This window comes from Talpa occidentalis, unplaced genomic scaffold (genome assembly GCF_014898055.3).
Source record: "Talpa occidentalis isolate TD23 unplaced genomic scaffold, MPIMG_talOcc4v2.1 talOcc4.12, whole genome shotgun sequence".
Taxonomy (NCBI): Eukaryota; Metazoa; Chordata; class Mammalia; order Eulipotyphla; family Talpidae; genus Talpa; species Talpa occidentalis.
The window spans coordinates 4,414,377-4,425,551 of NW_023601212.1; the positions used below are offsets into that span (position 1 = coordinate 4,414,377).

At 44.7% G+C, this 11,175-nt stretch overlaps 1 protein-coding gene across 1 annotated transcript; it reads left to right on the forward strand.

The window, feature by feature from the left end:
• The first annotated feature begins 2,544 nt into the window (after positions 1-2,544).
• On the forward strand, positions 2,545-5,590 carry LOC119240333 (olfactory receptor 18-like). Its single transcript, XM_037504681.1, has 2 exons — positions 2,545-2,657; positions 4,648-5,590. Exons 1-2 carry the CDS (start codon positions 2,545-2,547, stop codon positions 5,588-5,590), a joined length of 1,056 nt encoding a protein of 351 aa, XP_037360578.1.
• The last annotated feature ends 5,585 nt before the right edge of the window (positions 5,591-11,175 follow it).

Sequence of the window (11,175 nt, forward strand, 5' to 3'; positions counted from 1 at the left end):
CTAATTTCAGAAGAATCATCGTTTTCCTGAGTTTTCATGGGTGGAGAGACCCCTAGGCCTGGGCACAGCCGCGAGCGGGGTCTCCATGGCAGGGCAGAGGAGGTAGAAGGCCATCGTGAGCACACCGCGTGGCCCGCTGGGCAGGATTCACCGTGTTAGAACATCTGGAAGTATCACAGATGCTGGAAAGATGAACCCCGATTTCCCAACTTGGTCCACAAGCCATCAGACTGCCATGTTCTCAGCCACATGTCCCCGCGGAGGCACTGACTTATGGGTAGAGACGCCCTGGATTTGGTTCTTTTTTTTTTTTTAATTATGTTTTTATAGAGGCATGTTTATTTATTTATTTGTTTGTTTGTTTGTTTATACATGCACTGAGTACAGTCAGAAGCGAGGGAGGGTGAGAGAATTCACCAGAGCCAGAGCGGGGAGCAGAGCAGGCAGAGGGACCGAAGTACACTGCTGAGGGGAGCAGAGGGCAGCAGGAGAGGTCTGCGCACCATGTGGGACCCTCCTCAGGTGGCCGGGGAGCAGCCGGGGATCGAACCGGCGCCGCAGAGGCCGCGGGCAGCTTCGCAACCCAGAGCTCAACCGCTGCGCCACCGGGGAGGCCCCTGGATTTGGTTCTTGTGGGTTCACAGCATTTTGCGTTCTGACATGCAGGCAGGAGCAGGCCCGCTCATTCCCGCCACTGGACCCGCCTGTCCTGGCCGCGCCAGGGGAGCTGGTCTGCTCCCAAGTGTCGGGAAACTTCCGGGACTTCTGATCTCTGTTTTTCATGAAGAGCCACTCTTGTTCCAGATGTTTTTTCTTTAGACTACTTTGTGTTTACAGATTCTAAAGTCTCAATGACTTTGCTTTTGACCTGTCTGTCCCAGCTTTGAGCGATCAAAATGAGGGTTGTTCCCAGCCTGTCCTCTCCTAGCTACATGGCCCTCCTAGGTCAGAGGACCCCAGATGAGTAACAACATTTTCGTATCTAGTGTCCCCAGACTGGGCGGCAGAAGCTTTGCTACTCAGAGAGTAAATCTGACATGAGAGAGGCCACAGGCGCATGGACTATGCTCAAGATCCCTTATCACCAGAAAGATGGAAACCAAACCCACAGAAAGAAATAACCCAAAAGACACACCCCTCCTGATGAAAGGACAACATTGGAGTCGGCTGTCATTTAAGTAAACACGTCTGACTGACATTAAGTGAAAAAATGGAATTCATTTCAGACTCTTACTGTAAAATAACCTGTTTTAAAACTTTTCCATGAGGAACACAGTGAATTTCCAGATGTTAGCCAAATGATCACGAATTCCATTAAAAATAGAAGGTGTTTTCAATAACAAAAACAAAGAGACACCCCACCAACTGGGTGAACATTTTTGCACACAACACTAATGATAAAGGACTGATCACAAAAATCTGCAAAGAGCTGATGAGACTCAACAACAACAAAGAAAATAATCCAGTCAAAAAAATAGGCAGAAGAGCTAAAAAGAAACTTCTCTGAAGAGGAAATGCAAATGGCCAAGAGGCCTATGAAAAAATGTTCAACATCACTTGTAATCAGGGAAATGCAAATCAAAACTACCATGAGATACCACCTTACACCAGTGAGAATGGCACATATTAAAAAAACTAGCAACAACAAATGTTGGCGAGGGTGTGGAGAAAAAGGAACTCTCCTGCACTGCTGGTGGGAGTGCAAACTGGTCCAACCACTATGGAGAGCTGTGTGGAGATTTCTGGACCTACTAAACATAGAGCTTCCATAGGATCCAGCAATTCCACTCCTAGGTATTTACCCAAAGGACACAGAAACATCAACTCCAAAGAGCACCTGCACCCCTATGTTTATAGCAGCACTGTTTACAATAGCTAAGCTTTGGAAACAACCCAAATGCCCAAAAATAGATGACTGGATCCAGAAGATGTGGTACATATATACCATGGAATATTACTCAGCATTCAAAAAAGATAAACACATGCAATTTGCAGCAACATGGATGGCGCTGGAAGGGATCATGCTCAGCGAAATACGCCAGAAAGAAAAAGAAAAATACCGGATGGTCTCACTCATAGCAGGAATCTAGAAAACCTAAATAAGGGACCAGGAAAAAGAATAACTATAAGAAAGAAAAAAATCAAAATCAGCAAACAACTATGAACCAGAGACACTCCATGGGGGGTAGGGAGCAGGGAGGGGGATTGGGGTCAAAATAAGGGGGTCGCAATGTATGGGGAATATAAAAATAAAATTTATTTTAAAAAAATAGAGGGTGTTTTGCTGAAATCCCTGACGCGGGGAGTCAGAAGCCTGCTCGGGGTCAGCTCCTGGGGGACAGAGCGCCCCGGCCCTTCCCGGCCCCCGGCCGCCTCCCCCTGCACGCGCCGGGGTGTCTCCGGGCGCGGGTCCCCAGGGACGGCCGGGCTCAGGGCGCTGCGTCCTCGGTCCCTCGCGGCCGCCGGGGCGATAACTAGCCAGGCCCGGGCTCCGGGCAGCACGAGGCAGACTCCCCCGGACCCGGCGCCCCGCCTGCAGGGAGGATGCCCGAGGCCGGCTCCCCGCCGCCCGCAGCCTCCGTGCTCGGCCCGCCCCCGCCGGGAGGGGCCCGGGAGCCTCAGCCCGCCCGGGGGCCTCAGGGGCCGGGCGCAGACCAGTGAGTGCCCGGGCGGGGCGGCGGGGCGGCTCCTTGGGCTGCGCCCCGGGCGCGAGGCAGACAGGGGGCGTCGGCCAGGGCTGTGCGGGCTCCAGGGAGCCGGGCTCTGTCCTGTCCAGGGTGTGGGACTCCGCGTCGGGGGCGCCCCACCCGCGCCCTCCCCGCGCCCCGCATGTGGAGACCAGGGGACACTGCGCAGGGGTGAGGGGAGCTGAGCCCGCCCCGTGGACCGGGGCTCCTCCTGGGGGCACTGAGGGCGGGCGCGCCCCGCCTGTGTCCACCCCGGGCAGGCCGCCCCTGCTGGCATATGGGGAGCAAGTGGGGTGCTCAGGGGCGCGGGGGAGGCGCAGGGCGTGGGCTCAGGCAGCCTCAGGTGCTTGCAGACCTCAGGGTTCCCAGCTCCGTGTCCATCTCGCTGTCAGGTGCCAGTGGAGGCTGCACCTGAGGCCGCTGCACAGAAACCTGTGCTCCTGGGCGCTTCTGGGGAGGGGGGTGAGGGGGGGTGGTAGGGGGAGGGGGGAGGGGCGGGGCTGGGACCCACGGGGGTTCAGCCCCCTCAGGGGTCTGTGCAGGGTCCCTGCTCATCCATCCTGGACAAGGGCTGGCCGGGCTTCTGGTTTGCCCCAAGGTGGACAGAAGTTGAGGGCAACTGGGCACCGGCTACTTGGGGTTCAGGTCTGAGGCGGGGCGCTCCCCCCACCCCACCCTGCTGTGATGACCACCGTCCAACGCCGCGGCCAGCGCGTGTCCAGGAGGGTCAGAGCGGCCGGGGAGGGGACACCCCCTGCCTTGGCCCCCAGACATGTCACCAGTGAAGGGGTTTCTGCAGCAGCTAGTGAGGCCCAACAGCAGGTAAGAGGCACAGCAGGGCAGGTCACTCCAGGCCAGGGCGCCAGGCCCATCCCTGGTCCGAGGAGAGGGGCTCTGGGGTGTCCCAGCAGGAAGGTGAGTGGGGTGCTTGCGCCCCATGATGCTCAGGAGCCTGTCGTCTGTGTTCTGGAAGTTCCTCTGTAAATCTGGTGCCCCAGGTGGGTCCAAATGTGGCCTCTTTTCATTTCATTTCCTCACCCAAGTCCCGGTTTCCTTTTTGTATCCTTCTTTATATGTTCATTGCTATCCCTGGACACTATTTAAGGGAGGTTATTTCCATGTTGTTCATTTTCATATTTTTCCTCCAGTCAAATTAAATCAGAATCAGCAGCCCTGGTGACACAAGGGCTCAAGTGTCAGCTCCAGGAAGCTCCCTCCACCCCCTGCCACCAGCTCCATCCCAGCCAGGGAGCTCCCCACAGGGCCTAGCAGACCCCTCCTGTCTCCCTGCTGCTCCCTCAGCATGTGTTTCTGTCAGTCTGCCTGCTCTGCTCCCTGCTCTGTCTGGGGTGAATCCTCTCACCCTGGCACCCTGCCCTCCGCCCCAGGGCTTGTATGCTCAAATAAATAAAGCTAAATTTTTAAAAAGGAAAGCAAGTCAGTCATCATGCTAATGTGCTTTTCACACATGTGGATCATGCAGCCTCTGCTTAAAGTAGTTCACATGCACCCTTTTCCTTGCCTGGGTGTTTCTTCCTGTCACCCCATCTTTCTGGATTTTCCTTGTGAAAAGGCACCAGCAGCTGCAGCAGAGGGGGAGGAGGTCTTGCTCTCTCTAGTGTCAGTGCAGCCACAGGTACCTGCTCGCTGCCGAGTTCCTCACCTCTCCTTGTCTTGTCTCCTCCTTCCTCTCTCCTTCCTCTCTCTCTCTCTCTCTCTCTCTCTCTTTATATGTGTGTGTGTGTGTGTAAACATGAATATATACATAAGATGTATTAAGTCCACGCATGACCCAGCGGAGATGGGAGCAAGACAAAGAGAAATGAGTTCTAGGAACTGATTAGCCACAAGCGAGAAACACTGAAATGTGTGTAGTTCCCGCCTGTGCTCACGGTAGCTGAGGCCAAAGTGTACACACACTGACGGCACTTTGGTCCACTGTCATTTATGTTTCCCAAAGTTGTCTCTGCCTTGGGGAGCCGCGCAATCACACAGGTGTCGTGGAATTCTTCCTCCTGGGGCTCTCAGAGGACCCTGAACGCCAGCAGCTGATATTCTGGGTGTTCCTGTCCACGTACCTGGTCACTGTGACGGGGAACCTGCTCATCATCCTGGCCATCGCCTCTGACCCCCACCTGCACACCCCCATGTACTTTTTCCTGTCTATCTTGTCTGTGGCTGACATCGGGTTTACCTCTGCCACTGTCCCGAAGATGATTTCAGGCATTCAGACTCACAGCAGAGCGCTCTCCCACATGGACTGCCTCCTTCAGTTATCCCTTCTGTATTTTTTTTTGTGTCTGGACAGTGCACTACTGGCCATTATGGCCTATGACCGCTTTGTGGCCATCTGCCACCCGCTGCACTACCTGACCACCATGAACCCGCGCCTCTGTGGCCTGTTGGTGCTGGCGTCTCTTTGGGTCAGCCTTCTGGACTCCCAGGTGAATTGCTTGATGATCTCACAGCTCACATTTTGCACACACGTAGACATTCCTCATTTCTTCTGCGACCCCCCTCAACTGATCAAGCTTGCCTGTGAGGACATCTCTCTCTATACCATATTCATGTATATCATAGGGGCTATTTTTGGCGGTGTCCCTGTCTCAGGGATCCTTTTCTCTTACACACAGATTGTCTCCTCAGTGTTGAGGGTCCCGTCTGCAGGTGGGAGGTTCAAAGCTTTCTCCACTTGTGGCTCTCACCTGTCAGTAGTTTGTCTATTTTATGGGACAGGTATTGGGGCCTACCTCAGCTCAGCTGTCTCCCGTTCTCCTATGCAGGGGATGGTGGCCTCTGTGGTGTATACTGTGGTCGTCCCCATGCTGAACCCCTTCATCTACAGCCTGAGGAACAGGCATATCAAGATGGCCTTGCAGAGGCTTCTTAGTAAAAATGTCTAATCTCAGCACCTGCCTCCTTTTTGTCTGTAATGCCAGTACTTCCAGTGTCCAGAAATCACCTCAAGATTCATCCATTTGACCTAAGTACGGCTGTTACATCTTCTTCACAGCTGTATAATAGGCCACTGAATGTGTGGTCCATGGTTTCTCTATTCATTCACCTGTGGATGAAACTTGTTTGGTTCCATTATTTGGCAATGGTTGGTAGTGCTGCTGTGTGCATAGGTGTACACAGATCTTTTCATTTAGACTTTTCGTGATGTTGTTTGTATAAATACCTAATAGTGCTATTGCTGTGTCACACGAATTCCAGTATCAGTTTCTTGGGAAATCTCTGTACCATTTTCCACAGGGTCTGTCCCAGTTTGGATTCCCAGCAGGAGTGCATGAGTGTTCCTTTTTCCCTGCAAACTTGCCACATTTATTTATTCTGTTCTTTTTTCCTATGGGCCAGTCTATCTCTTGTAATAGGTAATGTTGAACTTTTTCTCATATGTCTGTAGGTCATGTGAATATCTTCTTTAGAGAAGAACCTTTTGAATTCCTTTGCCCATTTTTAATTGGATCATTTGCTTCTTTGTTGTATCATTTTATATGTATTTTGTAAATTTCAGAAGTTAACCTTTTATCAGATGTATGGTATGCAAAAAGTATTGCATATGGTATTATTACCTATAAACACTGTGTGAAACAGCTTGTCTTTACAACTTATTATCTAGCATAACTGATCCTTTATAATGAAATACAAATGCACAAAAGGACTTACGCAATATATGTGATATGTAATTTCAGATTCGGAATTTCTTTTGTGCATATTCATTTTTCTGTATTTCTCAGTCCATTCAAAACAAGGTAACACAGATTCTGATACTAGGGTGTTTTGCTATAATCCTCCTCCATGCCCTCTTTTTTTTTTTTTTTTTTTTTTTTTTTTTTATTGTATTTTTTGTTACTGCATTCTAATTTGATTATCTTGTATCAGGGAACATATTTTGTATATTTCAAAGCTTTTGTATTAAGACATTTTTTATGGCTCAGAATCTATCAATCTATCTTGGTAAATATTCCCTGTATATTTGAAAAGAATGTGCTTTCTCCTGTTGTTAGATGGAGTTTTTATAAATAACAACTAAGTTAAATGAGTTAATAAATTGTAACTGTTAGGTTAAAGTATTCTATCCTTACTGTTTTTCCTCTATATTTGTACTATTAATTAGTATGGTGGAGTTGTCTGGTACTCCTTTCAAATCTGTCTTATTTTATGTATTTTAAAGTTACATTATTCAACCATATACATTTAGAAATATCTTTTTGAGAAATTTACTTTTCATTATTATGAAATAGCCTTGATCATCACTGCTAATTTTCACTGATCTGAGATTTATTTTGTTTTATATTAACATATCTACTCCACTTTCCTTATATTAATATAGCCAATCCAGCTATTTTATGATGAACTTTTATCATACATTTTGAAAATTCTTTCCCTTTTCTATCAATTTACTTGTAAACTTCTCTTGTCTTTATAACTTTATATTTAAAGTGAGGTTTTGTTTTTTGTTAGCTAGTAGTTAATTAAGTTTTAATCTAGCCATAACAATGCCTGTCTTTTTGAGGAATTTTTTTCTATTTTTTTTTTTTTTTTGATTTTAAGTTTTTTTTATTTTTTTTTTTATAAATTTTATTGTTATATTCCCCATACAATTGCAGCCCCCCCATTCTGACCCCAATCCCTCCCCTCCCGCCCCCGCCCCCCTAAAAGTGTCTCTGGTTCATAGTTTTTTGTTGATTTTGATTTTCACTTTCTTATAGTTATTCATTTTCCTGGTCCCTTATTTAAGTTTTCTAGATTCCTGCTATGAGTGAGACCATCCGGTATTTTTCTTTTCTTTTTGGCTTATTTCGCTGAGCATGATCCCTTCCAGCGCCATCCATGTTGCTGCAAATTGCATGTGTTTATCTTTTTTGAATGCTGAGTAATATTCCATGGTATATATGTACCACATCTTCTTGATCCAGTCATCTATTTTTGGGCATTTGGGTTGTTTCCAAAGCTTAGCTATTGTAAACAGTGCTGCTATAAACATAGGGGTGCAGGTGTTCTTTGGAATTGATGTTTCTGTGTCCTTTGGGTAAATACCTAGGAGTGGAATTGCTGGATCATATGGAAGCTCTATGTTTAGTAGGTCCAGAAATCTCCACACAGCTCTCCACAGTGGTTGGACCAGTTTGCACTCCCACCAACAGTGCAGAAGAGTTCCTTTTTCTCCACACCCTCGCCAGCATTTGTTGTTGCTAGTTTTTTTAATATGTGCCATTCTCACTGGTGTGAGATGGTATCTCATGGTAGTTTTGATTTGCATTTCCCTGATGGCAAGTGATGTTGAACATTTTTTCATATGCCTGTTGGCCATTTGCATTTCCTCTTCAGAGAAGTTTCTTTTTAGCTCTTCTGCCCATTTTTTGACTGGATTATTTTCTTTGTTGTTGCTGAGTCTCATCAGCTCTTTGCAGATTTTTGTGATCAGTCCTTTATCATTAGTGTTGGGTGCAAAAATGTTCTCCCAGTTGGTGGGGTTTCTCTTTGTTTTTGTTATTGTCTCTTTTGCTGTGCAGAAGCTCTTTAATTTGATGTAGTCCCAGCTGTTTATCTTTGCCTTCACTATCACTGCTTTGGGTGATGTGTCTGTAAAGATGTCTTTGATGTGTAGATCACGTAGTGTTTCGCCTATATTTCCTTCTATATATTTTATGGTTTCAGGTCTTATGTCTAGTTCTTTAATCCATTTTGAGTTGATTTTTGTGTATGGTGTGAGGTAGTGGTCAAGCTTCATTCTTTTGCATGTAGCGACCCAGTTTTCCCAGCACCATTTATTGAACAAACTTTCTTTGCTCCAATGCATAGTCTTTGCTCCTTTGTCAAAGATTAGTTGACCATAAATCTGTGGATTTATTTCTGGATTTTCTATTCGATTCCATTGGTCTGTATGTCTGTTCTTGTTCCAATACCATGCAGTTTTGATGATTATGGCTTTGTAGTATAGTTTGAAGTCTGGGAGTGTAATGCCTCCATTCCCTTCTTTTTTTTTCAGGAGAGATTTGGCTATTCGGGGTTTTTGTGATTCCATATGAATTTCATCAATAATTGTTCTATTTCTTTGAAGAATGACATTGAAATTTTGATTGGAATAGCATTGAATCTGTATATTGCTTTTGGAAGGATGGCCATTTTAATAATGTTTATTCTTCCAATCCACGAGCAGGGGATGTCTCTCCATTTCTTTGTGTCTTCTTCTATTTCTTTTAACAGTGTTTTATAGTTTTCTTTGTATAGGTCCTTTATCTCTTTTGTTAGATTTATTCCCAATATTTGATTTTTTTTGTTTCAATAACAAAAGGGATTTTTTTGATTTCTTCTTCTTCAGATTTATTGTTTGTGTATAGGAAGGCTACTGACTTTTGCATGTTGATTTTGTATCCTGCCACTTTACTGAACTGATTGATGAGTTGAATTAGCCTTTCTGTGGAGTTTTTGGGGTTCTCTATGTATAATATCATATCGTCTGCAAATAGTGATAGTTTGACTTCTTCTTTTCCTATTTGGATTCCTTGGATGTCTTTCTCTTGTCTTATTGCCCTGGCTAGGACTTCCAGTATTATATTGAAAAGCAGTGGTGAGAGTGGACATCCTTGTCTTGTTCCAGATCTTAATGGAATTGCTTTCAGCTTTTCACCATTGAGAATGATGCTGGCTGTTGGCTTGTCATAGATGGCCTTTATGATGTTGAGGTATGTTCCTTGTATCCCAAGAATTTCAAGGGATTTTATCATGAATGGGTGTTGCACTTTGTCGAAAGCTTTCTCAGCATCTATTGATATTATCATATGGTTTTTATATTTCTTTTTGTTGATGTGTTGGATAACGTTGATTGATTTTCGGATGTTAAACCATCCTTGTGCCCCTGGAATGAATCCTACTTGGTCGTGGTGAATTATCTTATGGATACATTGTTGGATTCTGATGGCTAAAATTTTATTGAGGATTTTTGCATCAGTGTTCATTAGGGAGATTGGCCTGTAGTTTTCCTTTTTAGTGTTGTCCTTGTTCGGTTTTGGTATTAGTGTAATGTTGGCTTCATAGAACGTGTTTGGTATTGTCCCTTCCTTCTCAATTTTTTGGAAGAGTTTGTGAAGGATAGGCACTAATTCGTCTCTGAATGTTTGGTAGAATTCATTTGTAAATCCATCAGGTCCTGGGCTTTTGTTTTTGGGGAGGTTTTTGATTACCATTTCAATTTTGCTAATTGTAATTGGTCTGTTTAGGTGTTCTATTTCTTCTTTATCTAGCTTTGGGTGATTGTAGAGTTGTAGGAATTTGTCCATCTCCTCTAGATTATTAAACTTATTTCCATATAACTGTTCATAGTAGTTACTGATTATTCTTTGATTTCTGCTGTGTCCGTTGTGATTTCTCCTCTTTCATTGATGATCCTGTTTATTTGTGCTTTCTCCCTTTTTTCCTTTGTGAGCCTGGCTAGGGGTTTGTCTATTTTATTGATTTTTTCAAAGAACCAGCTCTTGGTTTCATTGATCTTTTGGATTGTTTTTTTAGTTTCAATTTCATTTATTTCTGCTTTGGTTTTTATTATTTCTTTTCTTCTACTGGTTTTGGGGTTTTTTTGTTGTTCTTTTTCTAGATCTTTGAGCTTCGAGATTAGGTTGTTTCTTTGAGTTCTTTCTTGTTTCTTGATGTGAGCTTCTATTGCTATATATTTCCTCTTATTACTGCTTTTGCTGCATCCCATACATTTAGGATATTGGTGTCCTCCTTGTCGTTCAATTCAAAAAATTTTTTAATTTCTTCTTTGATCTCCTCATTAGTCCAGTGGTCTTCCAGTAGTGTGGTTTTTAATCTCCATGAGGTAGGAAAGTTCCTTGCCTTCTTTTTATGGTTTAGTTCTAGTTTGATGCCTTCATGGTCAGAAAAGATGGTTGTATGATTTCAATCTTGGTGTATCTGTTGATGTTTGTCTTGTGCCCCAGTATGTGATCGATCCTGGAGAATGATCCGTGTGCGCTTGAGAAAAATGTATACTCAGATTTTTTGGGTTTAGTGTTCTATAGATGTCTGTTAAGCCCAATTGCTCTAGGTCCTTATTTAGAGCTTTGGTTTCTTTACTTATTTTTTGTCTTGTTGATCTATCCATTGTTGATAGTGGTGTGTTGAAGTCTCCCACTACGTGTTTTCTCTGATGTCTGTTTTCAGAGAAGACAACAGTTGTCTGATATATTTTGGTGCTCCTTCGTTTGGTGAGTATATGTTAATGAGTGTTATTTCTTCTTGAAGTATTGTCCCCTTGATCATAATGTAGTGACCATTGGGGTCTCTTTTTATCTTTTTGAGTTTGAAATCTGTTTTATCTGATATAAGTATAGCTGTTCCTGCTTTCTTTTTTGGCCCATTTGCTTGTAGGATTGTTTTCCATCCTTTGACTTTGAGCCTATTTTTATCTTTTGTAGCTAAATGTGTTTCCTGGAGACAGCAAAAGGTTGGGTTTTGTTTCTTAATCCAGGCTGCAACTCTG

Coding starts and splice junctions, on each gene's coding strand:
- LOC119240333 (XM_037504681.1), top strand. CDS start 2,545: ATGCCCGAGGCCGGCTCCCCGCCGCCCGCAGCCTCCGTGCTCGGCCCG. Junction 2,658..4,647: donor CAGGGGCCGGGCGCAGACCA/GTGAGTGCCCGG, acceptor TGTTTCCCAAAG/TTGTCTCTGCCTTGGGGAGC.